This window comes from Danio rerio, chromosome 11 (genome assembly GCF_049306965.1).
Source record: "Danio rerio strain Tuebingen ecotype United States chromosome 11, GRCz12tu, whole genome shotgun sequence".
Taxonomy (NCBI): Eukaryota; Metazoa; Chordata; class Actinopteri; order Cypriniformes; family Danionidae; genus Danio; species Danio rerio.
Window position 1 is genome coordinate 22,859,171 of NC_133186.1, and position 25,830 is coordinate 22,885,000.

A 25,830-nucleotide genomic window follows, 5' to 3' on the forward strand; every position below is an offset into this window, starting at 1 on the left:
AGCATCAAACTCTGATGCTGAACATCATTTACGCTTTGGGAAGCAACAGTGGTTTGTTTTGATTAAACAAGAATTTGATGCCACATGCCACTGCCACATTATCCATCTTACGCTTTTTTTAATTTCCTGATGGTACCGAAGTCTAAAGATTGGATCAGTTGAGCAGTGCAATAGTGTTATATTGAGATATGAAATTATGAGCAGCATCTGTATTTCTGCCGACCTCTGGAAAAATAAACTCAGGATCAGTAGGCTTGTGAATGATTTCAGAAATTGATTGAATGGTTATGAAAATAACTGTCCGCATTAATGGTTGATTTAAAGGTGCTATGGAATGCATTAAGACAATTTGATAAATTGTTATTTAATATTTAAATAAAAGGTATTTGGCTTAGGTAAGTGCAAAAATTCTCCAGACACATGTTCATTTTCAATCCTAGTAATTTACCAAAATATGATATGGTTGGAGAGTGGCACGGTGACTCAGTTCTGTCGCATAACAGCAAGAAGGTCACTAATATGAGTCCCGGCTGAACCAGTTGTCATTTCTGTGTGGAGTTTGCATGTTCTCCCTGTGTTCGCGTGGGTTCACATTCTGAAGACATGTACTATAGATGAATTTAATATAGGTGTGTGTGTTTGTGTGTGTGTGTGTGTGTGTGTGTGTGTGTGTGTGTGTGTGTGTGTGTGTGTTCCGCTGCGTAAAACACATGCCAGAATAGTTGGCGGTAGAGCTGCACGAAATTGGAAAAATCTGACATTGCAATATTTAGTTTTTCTGCGATATATATTGCAATATCAATTCAATTTCACCAGATGACTTAAATAGCTTGATTTGGAAGATGTATTAAATTTAATGATATGGATTGGTTAGGATGAAATTGAACATATAAGATATATTAAAACAAATTACAGCAGCATATACTGTAAATACAATATAGCAAAATTAAATTTAAAATAAACTGTGCTGTATGGGTTTCTGGGGAGTCTTAACAGTATTCATGTCCACAAATTGAATAACCAAATAAAAAATGACATTGTTTCACTCTACACTGTAAAGCAAATCCGTTATTTTACTTTTTTTCTGACAGCTAGGGTGCCGGAAAAAAAGTTAAATAATGGTCATTAAATTACAGATATTTACCATAAATTAAAATTTATAGAAATTTCTGTAATGTAACACCTGTTATTTGACGATAAATGTCTGTAATTTAACAGCTGTTATTTTTCTTTTATCTTTTCGGCAACCCAACTGCTGAAAAAAAAATAATAATAACGGATTTAATTTTACAGTGTGTATATAATTCAATAAAACCTTTTATTAAAGTTACAAATGGTCAAATGTCTTCTGTTGAATGCTTTTTAAACTCCTGAAATGCTCAGACAGTAAAGGTCACATAAAAAAAATAAAATAAAATAAAATAAAAAAACATGCAAATTGTTAATTTTCACTCCATGGTTAGAGTGAGGTGACACAAATCTCTCGTGCTATGATCTGTTGTGCTGGTCAACTATAGTCTCAACATATGAACATCACATGGCACATACTTTGCACATTGCGATATCGATGTTGAAACAATAAATTGTGCAGCCCTAGTTGGCGGTTCATTTCTAAAATGGAGACTAAGTCGAAGGAAATGAACGATATGAACGATATGGTTAGTTTTGACCATATTTGGAAGGGTCATGAATATTAATGTGCTCTACTCTGTTGCTCAAGCAGCACGTCAGTGCCTTGTGGCTAATAAAACTCTGTCTAAGGCATGCATTTTAGTGATTATGGATCGCCACAGTTGGTGTTTCCTATTTTTTAACCAGGATTTTACACTCACAGAAATTACATAAAAATGAGGAAACTATTTAGTATCAGGCTCATGTCATTCCCATGTTCTGAATCTTTATTTTTAAGCAGATTTTTTTTTTCTTTTTTTTTTTTTAGCAGAATTTCATGCTTCTTTGTTGTCCACAATGTTGGTCCTGAAATCAAAACCTGGTTAGAATATCTTCCCCATGTGAGCACTAAATTGACAGGTTAAACGTAGCAACGCATTTTGTGTTTGATTATCTATAAAACTGCTGTCATTGTGCTGTTTTATTGCAGATTCGATCGGACCAGGACAAAAAGATTGAGATCCGGTACAGTATAACAGGAGCTGGAGCAGATCAGCCTCCCAATGACGTCTTTAATATTGATCCTGTGACAGGGAAAATGTCTGTCACAAAACCTTTGGACAGAGAAGATAGAGCTTCTTACCATGTAAGTGCTTCTCTTTCTTCGACTCAAGATCATTTTTCCCCCTGTTCAGATCCTATTTAAAGTTGAACTGGCCTCAAACCAATTTAAGAAACATGCTCTAGTTTGCAAGAGTTGATGGCCTTTTGCCAGTTGGAATAAATCTAAAACTTTAATATATGCAGTGATCCCAAAAGATATGTGGACACTTAAGGCACTTTTTTAAGTGCATTCATAATTTTGAATTATACAACCAAATAGCAGTATCAAGGCAGAATAATGACAGAAAACATTGTGCAAACAGTGCAAATTATTACCCATGTGAACTGTATGCTCAATATCTGATTATAAATCTAAACGAAAGCCCCCCAAAATGATCATATTAACGCATGAACTACAAAGGCAGTCATTTTGACTATATTTTAACTGTGTAATTTAATACCCTTGTTAAAATATAATGAGACTGTTCTTAAATGTATGTATATTCCATTCTGACGTTGTTATTTTATTAAAATTACAAAACGTAAACGAGTTCTGAGTATCTCCACATTGAATGGCCATAATGGTCAAATTGTCTAAGTGTATTTCAGCATCCGTTACTTATTCTTGTGCCTTTGAATATGCATGCCTCTGTTACCTAGCAACATCTGCTAATGAAAACATAACTTTCTGATTGGAAAAAAACAACATAACTTCAGACATGTCTTTCAAAAGTACATTTTCACTGCAGTAAAACATTCCTCTCCTGCATGCTGGACAAAGTGAGGTTTGGGTTTTCGGGAATACTCTAATAACTTTTACACGTTTATAAGCTACATTCAAAACATTGTAATTTTAGGGTATTAACTGTTAGCCAGCACTCAATTTTGGGGATTTACACCTACCTAACTATAAATAGTAACAGTTCCTGACTCCAGTAAGCTACAAACACAAACTATGTATCATTGTAAAGATGAATATGAAGTTACATGTTAAAAATATAACCCAGATAGCAGGCAGTAATCGGCCCGAGCTCGGCTGCCCCCCGGCGCCTCCGGCTCCGACTCGGCATCGGCGAGTGTTATCCGGGCCGAGTGCGGCCCGCAGCTCGCTCGCGCACATGCGGTTGTGATGCGGCTGTAAAGCACTGGCCCGATTCCGGTCAACCATATCCTGGCCGCTTCTTGCAAGGACTCAGCTGATGGCAACCGATTAAGTTCTTATTTTATCTAGTAATCTGTTAGCTCCACGTTTAATGATAATTTGAGAAAATATTCATGGTACAATAGCAAAAAAAAAAAAAAAAAAAGAATATTTAGTGTGGATGGTCAATGTTTAGACGCAAACAAAACAATATTATTTATAAATAGATTATACATGTCACATGTAAAATTCGCTTATTTTTGAGATAGCACGCTCCTGTGCTGACTGTTTTTTTTTTTTAAAGCAGAAGTTGGTTTCATAATAAACTCATGCGTTACTAAACTCCTGATCCAAACTCCAATCCAGACGGTGGCGGTAATGCTCCAAAAAGCTGGTTGTCAACCACCATGGCACAAAGATCACAAGAAGAAAAAGTTTGGTTTTTCAAAGACTCACGTGGATTCCGGTCAGAAAGGTAAGCTTTTTACTGCTTGTGTTCTGTAAAATTAGCGAATTTAGAGCTTAAAACATTTCCACTGTGTTTGGTTGTAACAGCGTTTAGTAATTTAAAACAGTTTGATACGAAATGTAACTTGCTTTAAGAAACACGACTGGAGCTAATGTATGCTAACGCTAACAGTTACAAACACGTCTGAAAGTTCCTGTTCCTTTTACACAATGTTAGATTGTAACGTGTGTAGTAACTGAAAACTATTTTAATTATTTTAAAGAAACATGAAACGAATTTGTGTGTATGCTAACTTTGCGTTAAAGAAAGTTTCTGTAGACGAATCCATTAACTAACTTGGCAAAACGTGTTTTTTTCCTGATTTAACATTATAAAGTACCGTGGATGTTGAAAAAAATCATTGTACAGGCGTATACTTATCCAACAGTATTAATTCTGTGATTATGTGTAAATAAAAACTAATCGTTTTGGATTAATAAAATATTGTTTATCTTGTTTATGCAGTTAGTCACGAAAATGATCGAAACTCGACTGTTTACTATTCTCTTTAAATTATCCAAGAGAAATATATTACTATGCACTTTAATTCATATGTGTTAGCCTCTGTGAATCAATTATATCTTTTGTTCAAGCTGTAATGATCAGTTAATGTAAAACTGAACGTCTTAAAGCAGATTTTGATGTTTTTTTTTTATTTTTTTTGTTATTGACAGTGATAAATTCTGATTTAAATGAATGGGTAACAATATTTGTTGGTTAAGTCTTATTGTTCTTGTTTAACAAAGGTTAGTGAGATCATTTTGCAGCACATCACGACCAAAGCAGTCAATGGCACACTCTTTTGAACGTGAATAGGCATGCTATAGTTGTGTGCTAAAAGTCCATAAGCTGTAAACTGCTGATACATTTTCAACATAGATTGAGCTTTTCAGACATTACATTACTAATTGCTTCACAAACAGCTGAAATGGTCTATTGTTATTGGCTATCATCATCAAACATTTTTCACAATGGGAGGTTAATCTTCATGGGTACAGAATAATGCATGTGCTTGACCATCTTACAAATCTATGTCTCAGATTCATAAGGCTGTCACTCTGCATGAATCTCCGAATAAATCTTGTGCAACCTTCTGTGTACTGATTATTTACACTATAACATTATATGCATTATAGGTATTATATGCATTAATTAACTTTGATAGTATTTCAGGATTTGAACTTTTCTTTACGGGAGGTTAACAACAATGCGATGTTTTATTATAGATGCATATGAGGAAGCTCGACTGAAATATCCACACGCAACTGTGATTTCTGACTGGTAGACAGATGAGGACGATGACTGTCATACATCTAAAGGTTTGTTTGCAATTATTTTAAACACATACTGTCAACATTATGTCATTGATCTATTACAACCTTTTTACATTAGTACTTGTTCACTACTAATTATCTGTTTATCTTTTAATCACAGATGGAGTGAGGACAAATGTCCATACCACGCCACTGATAAAGAAGTGGAAAAATGCATTACAAGGTAGCTACAACTTTCCCCCTGACAGGGATGGAGGAAGAAAGAAGAGAAAGCTAATGTGTCAAATGTCTACATCACTATTTTGTTTTATTTTTTAAACAACATTTTAAGTGTATTAGGATGTTCCCTGATACTTGAACAATTTGTTTCTTTCATTTGCATTTTGATATGTATATGTATATATATATATATATATATATATATATATATATATATATATATATGTGTGTGTGTGTATTTATGTATGTATGTATGTATGTATGTGTGTGGGCCAAATTCTGAAGAAACATCTTGATACATTTTTAATAAACGTAATACAAATAAAATTATAAATATAAAATTGCACAAGACGTGTATATATATGAAATGTATAATCATCTCACTCATGTCTTGCTGTTTGTGCAATTGCTTTTGTTCAAGTTTATTTAAAAAAAAAAGTTTGACTTTATACTTCTGCAATTATATATATATATATATATATATATATATATATATATATTTGTTTGTTTGTTTGTTTATTATTATTTTAATGTTTTATTAAAAAATGTTTCAAGATGTTTCTTCGGAATTCTGCAGTACTTTTTACAAGTTTGACTTGTACTATTTTACGGATTGTCATTGGTATTTTTAAGATGTTTCTTGCTATATCTTAAATTGGTTTCTATATTTAGGTTTATATAAAATTTAGCTGTTTTTTACAAATTTTTAATTCAAGTCTATTGGGAAAACAGGGTTGTTTTAAAAAACATCTGTGTTTGTGTGTAATTTTTAGATTTTTTGTTTAAATCTTTCTGTGTGTCTTTATTGTGTTGTTTTTATATTGATATTCTTGTGCACTTCAAAATTATTTATAAAATTTTAGTACTTTTTTTTTCATGCAATGAATAAACGTTTAACATTTATTTATTTTGTCATTTGTCTGATTATTTTCGTTACAGAATATGTATGCAGTTTGCACTTTATTCAAAGGTTAAACGCAGTGCTTACACTTTGTGTTTACATTATAGCCTGTGTTTGCTGTTATATAAATTCAAATGGTTGTAATACCATATATCAAGTACCAATGTAATACCAAAAGGTTTTATAAGGTGTATAAATACGGAGTCGCGCCAGCTCCGGGCCGCAGCGCACATTACCCTCGCGCCGTTTCCGGCGCGGATGCGCAGCGTCGGCTCGCTTACGGCCGCCGCATCTGGCCCGCTTGGCCCGCAGTGAGTCCACAGGCATCCGGCCCGAGTCCGGCAGCCGAAGTTGGGCCGAGGGGTTAGTCTCCGGCAGGCGACAATCTAGCCGGAACTGGCCCGAGTGTATTTTGCTATCTGGGAAAAAGTTAAACATTATGAAGTCATGAGGAAAACAAAATTGTGTTGTGTTCAATATTTGTTTTCCATATTGAAACACAGGAAAACATTAATGTAATGTCCTAGAAAAAAATATGGTTTGAAAGCCAAGTATTTAATGAGTTTATATTTCAAATTTGATGAAGATAGCATGCAAAATGAGATTACAGTAAAAAGTTTTCCGAGACTATGTCGATGTCCATCTCTTCCTCACTGTCAGAGGCACTTTCTCAAAAATCATCTTCCTAAGCTAAAACATTTACAGTTGCTAAAAGATTTGGTCTACATTTAAAGTGTATTTATCTTTCAGAAGAAGACACTCTGGGTTTTGTTATCCATCATCTAGAGTTTATAATGCTCAAAATGTAAAAAAAAAAGTTATAGAGACTTAAGTAATGTAAAAAAAATTGGGGCGAGGCAGTGGCGCAGTAGGTAGTGCTGTCGCCTCACAGCAAGAAGGTCGCTGGGTTGCTGGTTCGAACCTCAGCTCAGTTGGGGTTACTGTGTGGAGTTTGCATGTTCTCCCTGCCTTCGCGTGGGTTTCCACCGGGTTGCTCTGGTTTTCCCCCACTGTCCAAACACATGCGGTACAGGTGAATTGGGTAGGCTAAATTGTCCGTAGTGTGTGTGTGTGTGTGTGTGTGTGTGAATGTGTGTGTGGATGTTTCCCAGAGATGGGTTGCGGCTGGAAGGGCATCCGCTGCATAAAAAAACTTGCGAATGGAAGTGGCGAATGAATGAATGAATGAAAAAAATTGCACCGCACTAAACATTTTATTACTTAAAAAACAAATATGTGAACCTTGTTCTGGAGCAACACAGAAAAGTAATAGGTCAAAAGCCACACATCTCCTGAGTATGTTTTTTGACACCAATATTATGCAAAATGAAATTTCTGGAATTATTTTTCTGAGACAATGTCTTGTGATTTTCTACCTCTCCTTGTTTATGGAGAAGTAGTCTGATAACCACGCTCTGACGGTTTCACATTCCACTAATTTTTTTATTGTAAAATAATAAGCAGAAACACATAGTATGATTTATTTGAGCACAAGTTGTACATTGTGTGAAATAAGTCCAGTGCATTTGAGACAAAAAAGTATAAAAAAGTCAAAGTCAAAAAAAGTAGTAAACACGATTTACTCTGATGTCCATTTATACAAATGATAATTATACAGATAGCTAAGCTTTTATACAGATTATCTAACAGCAGCCATTCAGATAAATGGCAAACATACTGCATGATAATGCCAAACATTACTGAAAGATTATAGCTACAGGAGAGACATTTACACTTATAGGCACAAGCAGGCTAAACACAGAGAAGACCTGAGACGCAAACAATGAGGCAATGAGAGTGATTACTCAACATTAGAAAAACCGAAAGTAAGTTCATCCACCTCATCTAAGTATCATCTCTTCTCAGAAATATTCTCCTCTTCGCTTCAAACAATCTCTCAAAACTCTCGTCAGCAGATTAAAACTTTTAACGATGCATTTTCTGTTTTCTTTTTGCAAACGAGCCGCTCTGCCGTTAGCTTAAACTGTCGCAGCTGTGCGTGCAGAGGGCAGGTGCATCGCGTGATGATTGACCGTTCACTGAGCCAGTAACAGCTAAAAGAGTGCAATAACATGAGGGCCGAATAATACGATCAAAATTCATGCAGCCATTGGCTCGTTTCTCTGTCAGTCAAACTTCTGGGATGTAGGAAGTAACTTCTGTGACTGATCGATAGCAATGACAGCAGACGGTCAAAACACTCGGCTTTGTTTAGATTAGATTTTAGTAAATATAACTTTGACTTTTTATTCAGTTTGTGGTCTCATTTTATCTGTAACACTGTAAGCTAAGACATGGACATGCCTTTTACTACAAAGACGCTGTTTCCGCATGTAAATACCATGGTAAAGCAATGTAAACATTGACGTGGAAAAACATCGCCTCAGTGCGTCCTTGTCGGGGTGCTGGCTATGAGGTTAATTGTACATTCTAAATAGAAGTTTTGAGGCCACACTCAATAGAATGTTCCATTGCAACAGCAGCGCCCAGCAACAGCCCCGGATTCTGCCATTTTGGAGTGAAAACGGTTGGCTCTTCATTGGATCTTATTGCTGTCACGATGGCAAGTAGCTGCTTTGTTTTTTACTTATTTATTTAAAAAGCACATTAAAGCTTAGATACAACCTGAAAGACGAGTAGTTTATTTTACAGAATTATAATATGCTGTTGTTCTATTGGAGTTTTCATACCAAAATGGCTGCTGCGCCATCTAGTGGCTGTTTCCCAAATCGCACTAGAGTGTCGCCTCTTAATGGTTCTATGCTCTTTGGTAAAGTCTAACATGAACCATTTTTGTACTTATAGAATTTTGGTAGTTCCAGTGTTAAAGTCCCAATAACCGGAAGCTGTGATCGTTTATCTTTTTATTATTGTGATGCAGTTCTCAGAGAAATGGAATATTAAACAAGAAAACAGTGGGCGTGGCTGGTTTTTTCTACCGCAGACTGAATGGATGTAGTAAGTAGGCATTTCATTCAGAAAGATCAGAAAAGGGGTTTTAGAGGAGTTATTACAACCTAACAGATTCCTACTGCTCGCCATTTCTGTTTGTTGTCAAAACTGACAGCTGGAGGGGCATGGTTAAGTATGTGCCATGCCTATTACCTCAAAATCACATAGTCCGAGAATTTAACTAATAAAGAGGAAGTGCATTTTCAGATTTTATTTAAAGATTAAAAGCGCAAACATTTTTTTTCTTTATGAGATGCACAGATGAATTGTTCACTACAAAACTGGCAATGTGAGCTAACTAAAATCATATGGTTAGTTCTGATTTCTTGGGGACTTTAAGATGAACATGAATATAAATATCTTGAAGTGACAAAGCTTCCTTATATTTGTCAAGAGGTATGCATTTAATTCATTTACTGAAAAAAACTGTATAATTCTCATTCAACAAGATCCATCAGGGCTATTTGTCCAAAAATGTGCTCAACTGAAGAAAATCTAATGGTTGTATTTATGTTTATTTAGATTTTTTTGTTGTTCTTTTGAAGACGGATATGTTTTTCTATTTTCTATTTTCTTTCCAATAATATCTCTCTTTTTTTTCTACAGTCGGAATTGTAAACTTCACAAAATAAGTCTCACAGAAATACATAAATCACAACACTGTAGATAATTTATACAAAGGCAAAGAAGGTAAAGCGAGACGTTTAATCACAAAAGATACGTTTTTAAAAAGAGTGAATTCAAAATTTTCCTGACTGTTAATATGTGGTCATTAATCAACATGATTAGAATTTTAAGTAAATTATTATATGAAGCATTAAATACACCAAATATGATACACTTAAATATGTTTACATTTGCAAATATCAGCATATTCTCAGATCACACACCTGCAGCACTTTTGTCACAGGGAAAAACTAAATAATATATATATTCACATAAACACATATTAATTTGTAATGTAATTAATTTAATAAACAAAGGCACAAAGTGTTGTTTTTACTAAACTCTTACCATATTCAAAAGATTTATTTCTGTTGTATGTGCATATGTATGTACATCTGCAATGAAATTGAGGATCCAAATGCAGGTTAATATGAGAATGTTCTGGCAAGCAATGGGCAAAACAAGGGGCAAACAGATGCATGCAGGGAATCCGGAGTTGTGGCCAATAAACAGGTGAATAGTCAGTTAAGACAGCAAGCATTGTGAACAAACAGAACAAAGCAAGGGTCAAACACGGCAAGGCCAAGGAAATGCATTGTGATGTCAAAAAAACAGTTTGACAAGACTCAGCAACTGGTGTGTGCTGCTTTCAAAATCCATGTAACCAGTTATGAACAGCTTGAGCTGTGTGTGTTAGCAATCAGCAGAAAACTGGAATAGGTGTGAGTGTGTGGTGCAGGACAGAATGTGTAGTCCATATGGTTATAGATTTGTAGTCCTGGGTAAAAGTGAATGATACCAGGGGATCTACCTGCCTGGATCGCTGGTGATTGTGACAAAAACCAAAACAACTTAAAGTATTTTAAGTTTATTTAAGTTAATTCAAAATGACAGTCAAAATGGTTAGCCCTACCCCACCGAACACATTTTTGTGCATGTGAATAATTGTTTAATGTGGATACTAGAACAAATATTGAGGTTATGCTTTATTTGATATTTTTAAATAAATTACTCATTTTTTGCTATTTGTATTTTATTTATTATTTACTTAAATAGTGGATGATTTATTAAGGATTTGTCGTTGACCTGCAATGTGTTGTAGTATTATTAGTCAAAATGCTTATTGTTGGTTCACTGTAAACTGGTCGGTTATAAACATCCCTAGCGTAAAACACAAATGCATTCTCTACATGTGTGAGATGAACCTTTCTCCACATTTACTCTCGCTCAATAGGTTCAAACTTGTACGTTTTTCTGTCTTCTGTTGAACACAAAACATGATATTTTGAAGAACGGTGGTAAAAAGCAGCCATTGACAACTATGATAAAGAAAAAAATAAATACTATGGAAGTCAATGACAGCTTTTCCATCATCCTTAAGTATATCTTTCTTTGTGTACAAGAAAAGAAAAAAACTAGAGGATGAGTAAATAATGACCGGATTCTCAAATTTGAGTGAACTTTCCTTTTCAAAATATCTGAATTGTTGCTGGTATCATTTAAAAAAATATCTTTCTTTGTTGGTGTAGTGAAGCTGCTCAGAAAAATCATACAAAAATCTTCTTTATATCACATATAAAATATGAAACCAAGTACCACTTTACAAAGTTGAGCTGCTGTTTTTCAGAAACCTTTCCAGAACAAACTTTTCTAAACACACAGTATTTCAATCCTTAACCAATTGATTTCAAGGTTATTTTTTATACATGGATGAAATCAGTTCCACTCAAGTTCACAGAGAGTTTTACATCAAGAAAGTGTTTAAATACTGTGTCATAATATACTTCTTGCTTCATTTTCTGAAACCTAAAAGTCAATTGGTAAAATGTAATGATTGAAAAAAAAAATGTTTTTATATGCAGTCGGTCATGTCTTACAAAATGCAAATGCAAAATGCAAATACAAAAAAAATATATAGATAAGGTTCTATCTGCATTCTAAATGATTGTGAGATATTGAGCTTCAAAGTTTTTGCATTCCATATAACAAATAATATGTGTGTAACAGTTTTCTTTCATACAATACCATGACAGAGACCCTAAATGTGCTCAAAACGTAAATAATCAACATTCTCTTAAATTTGCATATTGGAGTAAAATAAACAGGGCAAATGCACATAGAACCTTCTAATTCTAAAAAGTCTTTTTCCAGTTGGAATTTTAAGGTTCTGTCTGGCAGATCATTAATTGAAGCGTTACTTTTCAAGAAATACAATCAGTCAGCTTATGAATTTTATTTTAAAAACTGGTAACAATATATTTTAATATAATATAATATATAAAACAATTTATGTTTTAGAAAAAAAATGTTTTCTTTCTTTTAAATGTATTTACTAATTGTTGATAAATATTTTAGTCAAGTTCAGATGTTAATTTTATGTAAGTAATATGGTAATATTCATTGTTATAATTAAGGCCCCATTAATTACATTAAGTATTTGCCCTGACTTTGCCCCTAATTTTAAGTTGAAAGGTAAGCAGACACAGTGCAATTGAGTTGTTTAACAAAGCGTAATAAACACTAAAATGTTTCACTGACTATATATACACAAATTATAATATTTAACATTTAATATATTACATTTAATAGCAGTTTTTTTTTCCAACAGTGTAAAATTGTCAAAAAACTGCTTAATCAAAAAGTCATCACCTTTTTTGTTTTGTTTGTTAAATAAAAAGTCTTAAAATGTAAACAACGCTTAAAATGTAAACAAAATGTAAAAAAACATCACATAATGTAAATAAGTTGTCATTTATTAAGAATATATGAATATCTCAATTTTGACAAAAATGTCATAGAAGAGATCAAGATAGAACCTTACTGTATAATTCTAAGGTGACGATATGTTATTATTTACCCAATCACTCTTCATTTGGTCCAAACCAGCTTGAGTTTCTCTGTTTTGTAAACGCACACAAAAAAAGCATTTTAAAGAAAGCTGACATTTGTTTTTCCTACAATTGAAGTCAATAGTTACTGGAATCTTGTTGATTACTTAGCCTTTCTCAAAATATCTTTAGTGACCAACAGAATGAAAACAAAATGATAAGTGAACTACTGTAGGGGGAAAAAATGGTGAGTAAAGATTAATTTTGAGGTGAACAGACAGGTAGACAAATATACAGTGCATTCGCAAAGTATTTATAGCGCTTCACTTTTTCCACATTTTTTATGTTACAGCCTTATTCTAAAATGGATTAAATTCATTTATTTCCTCAAAATTCTACACAAAATACCCTATAATGACAATGTGAAAAAAAAGATTTTTTTGAAATAGTTGCAAATTTATCAAAAATAAAAAACTTGAAAAAGCACATGTACCTAAGTAGTCACAGCCTTTGCTCAATACTTTGTTGGTGCACCTTTGGCAGTAATTACTGCCTCAAGTCTTTTTGAATATGATGCCACAAGCTTGGCACACTTGTCTTTGGGAATTTTAGCCCATTCCTCTTTGCAGTACCTCTCAAGCCCTATAGGTTGGATGGGAAGTAACGGCGTACTCCCATTTTCAGATCTCTCCAGAGATGTTCAATAAGATTTAAGTCTGGGCTCTGGCTGGGCCACACAAGGACATTCACTGAGTTGTTGTGAAGCCACTCCATTGATATTTTGGTGGTGTGCTTAGGGTCATTGTCCTGCTGTAAGATGAACCGTCACCCCAGTTCGAGTTTAAGAGCTCTCTGAAGCAGGTTTTCATTCAGGATGTCTTTGTACATTGCTGTGTTCATCTTTTCCTCTATCCTGACTAGTCTTTCAGTTCCTGCTGGAAAGTGGTCTCTGTCTGGCCACTCTACAATACAGGCCTGATTGGTGGATTGCTGCACAGATGGTTGTTCTTCTGTTAGGTTCTCTTCTATCCACGGAAGAACGCTGAAGCTCAGACAGAGTGACCATCGGGTTATTGATCACCTCCCTGACTAAGGCCCTTCTCCCGCCAATCACTCAGCGTAGATGTCAGGTCTGCTCTAGGAAGAATCCTGGCGGTTCCTAACAAATTCCACTTACGGTTGATGGAGGCCACTTGGCTCATTGCAACTTTTAGAGCAGCAGATTTTTTTCTGTAACCTTCCCCAACCAATCCTGTCTCGGAAGTCTACAGACAATTTCTTTGTCTTCATGCTTGGTTTGTGTTTTGACATGCACTGCCGACCCTGGGACCTTATGTAAACAGGTGTAAACAAAGGACTTTTTGTGTCATCTTAGATATTTTGGAGCATCAAAAAAAAAAAAAAGATTCTTGAACGTTTTTATGTCTGTACTTATAAGTGTACACGTGTAGTGCAGTATTATATTTCTGTATGGTGTATGAGTCTGTCTGTGAGCTTAAAAACAAATTTAAAGAACCAGATTAAAATCTGTTCAAATATACTTATAAAGCCTCTTGGGGAATTATATGACCGATTTTTATCACAAGAACCTTACAAGGCTGGTAAGGAACACCATTACGAACCCAAAGCACATTTAAGTGATGTGGTGAACCATGAATTTATACCATTAAAATACTGTTGATCACAAGTTTTAATAAGTGAAATTAAAAAAAGTCATTTGGATGTCAGGCTGTTTTCGAAGTTGAATAAGGTCAGTGTAAAAATTATTATTATTATTATTATTATTATTATTATTATTATTATTATTATTATTATTATTATTATTATTCCGTTTTATTAGTCTTTGCCTCTTTGCTCTTTGTAAGGAGTTTTTATCATGCTGTTATGCAAGAAAATTTTAAGATGCAAGTCTGACAATAAAGTTTTGTATTGTATTGTATTGTATTGTATTGTATTGCAATGCATTATTTTGTATTGTATTGTATTGCATTGCATTGCATTGTATTGTATTGTATTGTATTGTAATGTACTGTATTGCATTGTATTGTATTGCATTGTATTGTATTGTACTGTACTGTACTGTACTGTATTGTTTTGTATTGTATTGTATTGTACTGTATTGTATTGTATTGTATTGTATTGTAACTATGCCTTTAAATTAATATTAAATAAATATTGTTTTTATCAGGCTCTGGATAACTTTTAATCAGGTCTCCAAACTAAGACATCTGACTTGATTGCACAAGTTTTAGCGCAGTTGCTTTGTCAGCTTTAAGAAAGAAAAAAACAAGAGTACACACTTGGTAAAGCTTCTTCTTGTTAAGCAGAGTTTGCAGAAATCTTCAAATGCATACTTCATTGTGTAATTAAGTCTATTCAAACTGCTTTCAATGCATTAAAAGCAAATCGGACCTGTCTGCCTGGCATCACATGTTAGGATGGCTTTTTTGTGTGTGTTATTTTGTTTTTTGTTCCTCTATTCTGTTTATGTGGCTCTTTTTTACTTATGAATAATGTGAGGAAGAAAAACAAGAGACAAAGGAAAGAATTGCTTTGACACGTCAGGGGTTTTTTTTAGTTCCCGTTTTTAGTCAAACTGTCAATTAGACGAAGGTTCAGTAGCAATGTGCAGATGAGAGAGAGAGAATGAGAATGAAACAGCCTAGGAAAAGAAGGGTTGAATTGTCACAAGTGATGAGTTTGCAACTCCCAATGCTTTAACTCAACTGGGGAATCAAATCAAACATCACCCCTTTCCCCTTATGTTTTTGCCTGTCACCTAAAAAAATAAAATAAAATAAACACTTCCTTCGTCTGTCACTCACTCTTAAAACAACACATTGCTTTTGATGCCGGCTGTTGTTGTTTTTTTACAATTATAACCGCCTCTTTATCTCAGCTGTTTCTCAGAAAGTGTCAATAGGCCCTTAGTATATATTTAGATCAGCTATAAAACAAGGTCTCCTCTGTTTCTGCGGCTCTGCCTTTGACTTATGCCTTCCTTTCTTTCTGTCTCCTTTCTCTTAAGTCTCCGGTTCATTGAGCAGTAGATGATGTGGCACTGTGCGTCTACCTATCAGTCTAAATTACGCCTAGGCTTGTCTCACTAGGTGTGTATATGTGTGTGCGAGTGTGTGTCTGCATATCTGAATAAGTCAGCACCGGTGATTGTTAGGTTGGCGTGGTGTGTGTGTGTGCGCATTCATTTTCTAAACATAGTAAGCTGACTATGAAGGGCTGGTGCTATGGGCCATCCCAAAAGGTTGCTAACTTAATTATGCTGTCTCTTAAGATAACTTGCTTAGGTCAAAATCAAAGGTGACACTACTTAAATCCTCAACGGAGAAGGCAACCTTAGGATACATTGAGACAAGCTTGGTGAAAAAAATAAATGAATGATGAATTTTTTAATATTTAATTTATGTATATAATAGCCATAACATTCTGCTGCATGGTTACATTTTGAGAATTGTGAAGATTTTTTTTGCAATGCTTTTGAAAGAGTTTGTATGTACACCAGTGCTGCTCTTTATTATTTATTTATTTATTTATTTATTAATTTATTTATTTATTTATTTATTTATTTATTTATTTATTTATTTATTTATTTATTTATTTATTTATTTATTCATTTATTCATTTATTTATTTATTTATAAAAATGCAGTTAAAATATTACATTGCTTCATATCTGTTAAAATTTAGCATCTATTTTTTCCTGTTGACATTGTCAAGCAATTGGATTTGGAAATTATTTGTAATACTACCAATGTTGAAATTAACTTTGCTTCCTAATATTTATAATAACTTGAATGTATGTTTAAGTGATTATTTAAAATAAAAAGCTTTTGTTTGTGTCTGTATTGATTCTCAAATTTGAGCCTTTAATTTTATTGTTAATACCTTTAATTTATGACCGTTAAAGTTCCAAAACTGAATTTGTTTAATACTATGTTTAACCTTTAATTTTACCCTTCTTTAATATAGCATTATTTGTAATATTTCAAGTGTAAATTTTGGCCCGTTTCCTGTGGTACAGTACGGCGTGGTTTAGTATGCTTTTTTATAGTTTCCACTGTCAAAATGTACCAAAAAGTGAACCGTACCATACCGCACGACAAGAGAGTACCAAAACCAAACAATATTGGTTTACAGAGAAACATCAATAACGCATACTCAAGCAAGGAGAATGAAAACAAAGGAAGTGACATTTTTAAATACATAGTCGAGACATTACACCTATAATAATATATACATATATTATTAGGCCAAGGTCAGCCCGAGCTCAAACAAACTTTGTTGTCGCCTTGATGAACAGCCACAAAGCCAAGAAGAACAGAACCTGCCGTGTCCTGTTGTTGTTTTACGAGGTCATCTTAAAGCTAGAGCAGATTCACTTTCTCTCGTGCATGTCTATAATTGAAGTAACAAACTTCTTAAGCTGATGATATTAATGTGCACATGATTATTGAAGTGCTTCTGACATCCGATCCTTTCAGAAACGAACAAACGTGAGAGTGATGCATGACAGAACAAAGGAGAAGCCAATAAAAAACAAAGGAGAAAATGAGTCTTTCAGCAACTTAAGACATGAACAAATTGCCATGTTTAAATATTATCATCACCTTTTGGACTATTATGATCTCGGAATGATGGAAATATTTTCTTACATTAGGTTGCATGAGCTGGTGAAGATTAAAGACACAGATGAGAGGTTTGCACTGACGGTAGCCTATATTTTGTGTTGTTTTTGGATCCAAGTAAGGACTAAATGTATGCTGTTTGTAGTTTTTTCTGTAATTGGTAACATATCAGAGAGTGTAACGGTGTGTATGTGCTTATATATGTTTTATTTATTTATTTATTTTATATAATTGCGGATGTTAGAGTAGACTATCATTGATCTGCAGTTATAATCAAATTATGTTCACAGAAAGGTTAGTAACAAACATTTATACACAAGTATTTGTTAAAATTGGTACCCTTTTTTCCAGTGGAAACGCAAGCCTGATAAAGTTGACCCATACCGAACCATACCGTACGGTATTGTACCACTCAGTGGAAATTGGCCATTTGGTAACTGTCACAATCACCAGCGAACTACAAATCTGTCACCAAATGAAATACAAATCCCATCATACCTGTACTCACACACCAGTTGCAGTTCACCCACTGATTACACACACACAGCTGTTAACTCATCATGGACTGATTACCTGGACTTTATATTCATCTCCTTCACACACACTTTGCTAAGTCTTGTTGTTTGGTTATCCTGTAGCATTATGAACGGTTAATCCTCCTGTTTAGTCTTTTCGTGTTTAGATCCTTGTTTTTTGGTTCTTGAATCCTTGCCGCCTAGTAGTGGTGGGCAGAGCAAGGCTTCATAAAACACTGAAACAGTCAAAGCAAATGTGTCAAAGCATTTCAAAGCCCTTACAATGACACCTAGTGGTTATTTTTATGTCATATATAAAAAATTATATAACAGCTTTTTACAAGTTGAAAATGTATTTATTGATTTAGTGGAGCGGTGAAATTTCCTGACTAGCATACAGAGATAATAGGTTCAAATCCAAGGTGATGCAGTTATAGACATTAGTTTTTAAATGCTCTATTTTTAATACATCAAGACGCAATTTCTGATTATTTGTACAAATCAAGATTCGAACTTGGTCACATGCACGGTCCACTAGACTACATATGTTAGAGTTTTTTCTGACCCTGTCAATCAAATGCAGATTTTCCAGGTCTCGAAACAATTCTGAAATGTTCAAGGCTTTGAATCGCTTTAGTCATGTGATCTTGGTGTTTTTTTAATCACTTTAGTCACGTGACCTGGGTGTTTCAAATCAGTTTAGTCACGTGACTATTTTTGACTGGGTATTTTAAATCATGCTTCGGTGCAGTGTACCGAAACACTTGTGCTTTGGGATCTCGACACTGTGTCGAAACATCAGTTTTGCGTCAGCCATAAACGCCTAGCCTAGCCTGATCTTTTGCCTTCTTGACTACAATTTTGGATATTACCTTTATGCTTCTGTTTTCTCCTGTTTTGACCATTGCATGTCTGACTACATCATTTATTAATCAAAGTTTAATAAATTCAACCAATGCATTATTTAAATCCAAAGTTGTGTTTTCTAACATTACTTAATGAACTTTGAGTTATTAACTAACTTATTTTCATTATCTAACATTAACAAATATGAATAAATATTGTAATACATACATTGTTCATTGTTCATTTTTGTAAATGTCTTAACTAATGAACCATTATTTGATATGATATGGTCAGCGTTAGTATTTGGCCATTTTAGTGAACTGGAAGGAGCTCAGCGGGTTCAGAAGCAGAGCTAATGTGTATGATTGTGTTTGTGAAGGAGTGTAAATGCATGTTTACTTGCGTTAGACAGAGCCTGCAGTCAGTGAGTCAGGACGACAGGCGGATGAGCACTGTTAAGGTTAAGTGGCCCCTCGAGTCTTGTACAGCGTTCAGCTTATGCAGCTTCTCTGTTACTCACCATAATATGAGTATCCATATGACTCCTCACATCTGATTCCTGCACACAATATGGGCTCTAACTACAGATGATCTAGTGCACAAAGCCCAGATTTATTCGAATGGATTTTGATGTGACATATATGCAGAGATTGATTCAATTAGAGTCGTCTTGAGTAGAATACGATGTTTGCTTATCGACAAATCAAGGGGGCCGGAATTGGTCTTGTCTCCGGTGCTGGAATTGAATGCAGACATGAACTTGTTAGAAGAACGATCCCCTCTGAAGCAACCTGAGGTTAACAATGGTGATGGCTCATGATTAACAACAATTGTGTTAACAAAAGTGATGAGTCTCTTATTTCAACAACCTATTTAAGCCTATTTAAAGCTGCCCTTATGTAAACTAACTTAAAGTTTGTCAATATGTTAGTTTTTATGTTATCTATAAGCTAAACAGTGTCAAAATTTATTCATTTTTACTTTAGTTTCTTATTAAATCTTCTGACCAATCAAATGCCTCTAGCATTTGATATGTCCCGCCTCCTTTAATAATTATTGCTGATGCTAAAATGAGTCATTTATTCATGTCAAAAAGCATTCAAATTAAATGTTCTTTTAAGCACTTGCCAATGTAAGAAAGTAATAGACGGCAGCCAAACTGTGTTGATCTGAACTCCTTATTAGTCGTTTCGAAACACGCTGTGCACAGCACCTCTCTACGGCAAGCCCCGAGGGGGGGAAATACATTGCACACACACACATACAAAGTCAGCATACAGGAAACTAGGAGATTCAAAATCCAATCTGTTACAAACAGTGTCGCTTTTAGTTTGGTGCACAGTACTATATAGAGATACAGACGCTGTAAATATGATTTCCTTTGGGGTGAATGAAGTCTGCTTCCGCATTAATGTCACGTGAGCCACCACAACACGCAAATATGGTCTGTTTAGGCCAGAGAAACAGCAGCACAGAGAGGATGATATGTGTGAGTCGGCACGAACCACAAAAACATATCAGACCCATTGGAATTACACAGAAAGCTATCATTTAAAGCAGAGAAATTGTGAGGCAGATTCAGTATTACTAGACTGTGGCTGTCATGGTGTGTTTGAGTTCAGCAGCTCTGACTGGCAAAGTTGTGATATAAATGGAATGTTATTGACTGTTTTTGAAAAGGGGGAGGAGCTACTCCGTGTCTCGCCCTGTTTCATTATATTAAGCATTGAATAAAAATGCACATTTCAAAGCACTTTATTGGACCTTTAAAGCTTTAAAGGGGCTATTGTCAGAGATTTCAACTTTTACTTGAGCTTTTGATACATAAAAGGTCATCATACTGAAAGATTATCCTGTAAGTTTCGTAGCTGCAAAACATCTTTGTTACTGAAAATAACAGTTTTTATTGATTTCAGACTATGGAAATGGCAGCTTTTGTATTCCTTTATAGCATAGAAGAATATCAAAGCCTGATTCTGTAGCTCCACCCGCAGATTTGCACTGGTCATGGTTAGATTGAGACAAAGATGCATTTAGTTCCCCACATAAACTGAAAGGGGAGTCAAATACAAGTTTACTATTCAGAATTGTTATCCAATCATAGCAGTGGGTGTTTACTTTCTAAGCTGTCTGATAAGACCCCCTCCCAGAATCTATGCATTCTCTGAAACAGCCTTAAAAAGGATTAAAAAAAATAGCTCATTACTTATTGATTTTGAAGTTTTTAAGAGTAAAATTCAGAGCGAACTAGTTTAAGACTACTAAGTTCAAGGCTATAATATAGAAAATATAAAACTGTAAAATAATACTTTAAATCCCTGCCTCAATGAGCCACTGATTTACTCATTTAGGTGATTCATTCAAAATGACTGATTCATTCAGAATGATGATGAAGTGAATGATGATGTTTTAGATACCCCGGTAGATGGCGACAAGTTGCTGTCTTAATTAAGTCACTGATTCAAGCCAGTTCAAGACCCCTTTAAAACAACATGAATATAAATCAGATATACTCTCATAATACCAATGTTAAAACACCAAATATTAATACAATTATAAAAATGTAATATGGTTTTAGGTTGGTAAGGTTTGTCATTTTTATTTTAATGAGAAGTTAATGATCTGAAAATTGAATGATCTTCTGTTCGCCAAGGCTGCTCATAAATTGTTATTATTAATAGTGTAAGCTTTTAATATCTGCTAAATATATGTCGGAATTTTTTTTTAGAACATATTAAATGGATTTCTTGACAGTTAAGATCAATTTGATTGATCCTTGATGAGTAAAGGTATCCATTTGTTTAAAAGAATTGAATGACCCTAGATTTTTAAATGGTTTTGTAATAATTAGATATGTCACTTTTCAAATGACTTTCTAATTTTCTGGACATCACAGGCTGCTATGTCAATGTTTAGCCATTATTTTAAAAGTCGGTTAGATAATTCAATCTGTCTTTCCTTTCTTTTCTTTTAATTTTTTTTTTGTATTGTTATTGACATGATTGCCTTTATCTGAAAGGATAGTATAGAAATTTTACTTGTATGTAAATATATTCAGTCTTTTTAGACATTATAGAAGTAAAATACAGTAGATTGCAAATGCAGTTTTTTGCTGACACAAACCACAGCAGCTCTTGGACTTCTGATGAACCTGGATGTTGATTTTTGTGGGTCAAACCTACAAAACAAAAACATCAATGCATTATAAATAAATACACTTTTAAGCCTTTCTCAAAGTTTCTCTGTGATTGGCTCAGAACTGTTAAAACCTGTAAACAACACAGCAGCTCAGGTATCTCATTAAAATGTGGGAAGTCAATTTTGCTCACAGTATTGATTGTTTGGTTTAAAAGTGTGTGTAATCATGAGCACTTTGATAATGCTAAAAGGGTGACCATTTCTATAACACAAAAGAATTGAGTGAAGCCAGAATAAACAGGGAAAGCACTCCCAAAATAAACCTTTCCCCTTTACAATGAGCTTTGCAGTCTTTTTTAACTGTTGAAAACAGCTGATTCTTTAGAAACAAAGCAAGTGGCTGTCTTTATTAGAGGCTTACTTGGCTTAATGGAATCCTTGACTCATCCAAATTATTTTAAATACTGAAATACTTAGATGTAAGACATTCAGAAACTAAACACCAATAAAGAGGTGTGAAATGATACTTTAACAGCTCCAAATCCCCGTCTTAATGACAATAGTATGTTGACATAAGTTTTTCAGCTAACCGGATGATCTGTTTGCAGTAGTAAGACACTGCTGATATTATCCATATCATATTGTGTATTAGACTTAAATTTGATTAGAGCCACAAACAAGTGTTACCAAGCGTTAAAACAAGTGTTAAACTGTAATGTGTTTGCATGATTGTTAATGAATATTTAATCTAATGGAAAATCATTATTTCACTTTTTCTGTGTTATATTTCATCTGCAACAACAATGTGAACTATTATAATGACATTCTAGTCATTAACTTCCGAATTCCTACTGTAAATATACAAACACATGATATGGCAGAATAACTTGTTTTTGACAGAAAAGTGCATTTTAGGACATAAAAAGTGGGCGAATTTGGATTAAACAATTGAGTGTGTTATTGATTCAATAGATTCATTCAAATCTGCTGATTTATTCAGGAACAAAGCAATACCCCATTGTTCAAAACATCTGATTTATTTAGAAACAAAACAAGTAACTGTGTTAATGCATGGTATATTGAATGACTGACTCCCCTGTTTCTGCTAAAAATGATTGGTCATTAATAAATGAACCATACAGAAACCAAACACTAATTAATCAAACATAATCAAGAATCTAAAAAACCCCTAGTCAATGAAAGTCTCTAGCCTAATAGGTGAGACATTGAATCACTCAATTAACTAATTCTATTTATGTAGCTACCATTTGATACCACAAAACCAGTATTATGCTGCATTTGTAACAGTAAGACTAGCCAAAAAATGCATTGTATGAGTCAAATTTATGTTTTTTATGCCAAAAATTGTTAGAATTTACAGTTTTTTAGGATTGCTTACACACTAAAATTAAAAGTAGTACACTATTAGCAAAACCTTACACACAAGTATAAAAACATCAGCCCATATTTGCACATCTATAAGCACATTGTCAACTTAACACTTGTTGCAAAACTCTACACACAATGATTTTCAAAACACTAAACACACTTAACATACATTACACACTAAAATCTATCATGAAGTCACTTCATTGCAATACCAAAGCACGGACTGTCAAATTACTGCACCGTCCAACCAATTGGTTCAACACAGTCATCAGGTGTGCAAACACTTGTTTGATTTATTGTAGACACAACAATCAGGTGTTTAAGCACTGTAAAATGCCAGTTTCAATGAAAACCATCAGGTCTCAATATCAACACTGGCACACACCATTAAAAAAAAAAAAAACATTCAAATGAAGCAAATTTATGGAGTGCCTTTAGAGCACAATTTCGAAAGGGTGAAAAGACTGGCATGATTATGCAGAGTTATGTATTCACTTGTGATCTTGCATACTGTCTCATAAACTTTTACTGTACTGTAATACTAGATCTACAATGAACTATACAATTTTGCCTGACACTGTTCTTCAGGTAGTTTTACGAATAGATGAAGAGGAGATCCAGCATGAGTTCATTTACGTAGATGATGGTGTGTTCAACCTGACGAGAACACAGAGTAGAAGAAATCATTGGCCACAGGGCTATAGTCAATGTCCCAGGGCAACATGGGGGAAATATGCAGTAACACTCTGTGCAGCCATTACAAAGAATGGGGTCCTCCACTGCCATGACCATTTGGGCCCTTACAACACAGCACATATACGTACATTCTTGGACCAATTGCACAACATAACAGCAGCAAATCAAATCGGTCATACGTAATACATTGTTGTCTGGGACAATGTATCTTTCCACCGTTCTGCTCTGGTTCAGAACTGGTTTCAGCAACATCCACATTTCACCGTCCTATATCTTCCAGCATACTCTCCATTCCTCAACCCTATAGAAGAGTTTTTCTCGGCATAGTGGTGGAAGGTATATGATCTCCGTCTTTAGGCTAAGGTACCCCTCATCCAAGCCATGGAGGAGGCCTGTGACCAAATGGAGGTAGCAGCAATACAAGATTCTACATTCAAGACACTTCCTTCCAAGGTGTCTTGCTAAGGACAACATTGCAATGTTGATAATTCTCATGCCAGATTCAGCTATGCGAAGAGACAGTGTCTAACTTACAGTTCAATACGTAAAGTGACATGTTACAGTACTTTGAATCTTCATGCCAACATGTTGGACATGTTGAGGAATAAATGAGTTTCTTCAAGGTGCAGCATTGTTCTTGAGTAGTGTTTGGTGAATTTACTTTATATTTGTACTTTGTTGATGGTAGCCTACTCTAATCATAGGGAAGTAGAAGTGCTAAAAGTGTTTTAGGTTTATCACAGCAGTGTGTAACTCATGCAAACAGCGTATAGTAAATGTGAAAATGTGTATTTCTTATGGTAAAAAAGTGTGGTTTTTAAACATAAGTCTATAGTTTTTATAAGAGTGTTTAATTATGCAAAGGATCTGTAGTGTTTTGCTAATTGGGTGTGTGGTTGTGCTAATTGTGTGTACTGTTTTGAAAACACGGGCCCTGTTTTGAAAATCGTGCTTATGCAATCCAAAAAAACTGTAAAGTAAAGATCATGTACCTTGAGTTTACTAGGAAAATATCTCATTGTAAATGTATCAAACCTAATTATATTTTAAATTAGTTATCTGCAATGCTAAGGACAGATATGTGCCACTAATACAGTATAAACTCACCGGCCACTTTATTAGGTACACCTTACTAGTACCCGGTCAGACCCACTTTTGCCTCCAGAACAGCCTTAATCCTCCGTGGCATAGATTCAACAAGGTACTGGAAATATTCCATATTCCTCAGAGATCTTAGTTCATATTGACATGTTAGCACCAAGCAGTTGCTGCAGATTTGCCGGCTGCACATCCATGATGCGAATCTCTCATTTCACCACATTCCAAATGTGCTCTATTGGATTGAGTCGGATGGCTGTGGAGGCCATTTAAGTACAGTGAACTCATTGTCATGTTCAAGAAACCAGTCTGAGATGATTCGTGCTTTATTATATGGCACGTTATCCTGCTGGAAGTAGCCATCAGAAGATTGGGACACTGTTTTCATAAAGGGATGGACATGGTTAGAAACATTACTCAGTGGCTGTGGCTTTAACACGCGACTTAATTGGTACTAATGGGCCCAAAGTGTGCTAAAAAGATATCCCACACCATTACACCCCCAGCCTGAACCGTTGATTCAAGGCAGGATGGATCCATGCTTTCATGTTGTTGATGCCAATTTCTGACCCTAACATCCAAATGTCGCAGCAGAAATTGAGACTCATCAGACCAGGCACGTTTTTTTAAATCTTCTATTGTCCAATTTTGGTGAGCCTGTGCCAGTTTCCTGTCCTTAGCTGACAGGAGTGGCACCCGGTGTGGTCTTCTGCTGCTGTACACAGTATACATTAATGCAATGCTTATTTATACAGTTCCAGGGTCACATTTAATCTTAAATATTAATGATACAAATGATAAAG

The 25,830-nt window shown here is 34.6% G+C and overlaps 1 protein-coding gene across 5 annotated transcripts in view; it reads left to right on the plus strand.

Moving 5' to 3' along the window:
- Nucleotides 1-25,830, plus strand: part of cdh4 (cadherin 4, type 1, R-cadherin (retinal)) — a 473,468-nt gene that overhangs the window by 344,079 nt on the left and 103,559 nt on the right. For 4 of the 5 annotated variants that reach the window (XM_073915480.1, XM_073915481.1, XM_068224104.2 and 1 more), the window contains one exon: nucleotides 2,102-2,257. In XM_073915480.1, the coding sequence (XP_073771581.1) occupies nucleotides 2,102-2,257 (156 nt within the window). Of the gene's footprint in view, nucleotides 1-2,101; nucleotides 2,258-8,263; nucleotides 8,821-25,830 lie in introns of those variants that run through there. The other variant, XM_073915482.1, reaches the window with a different exon arrangement.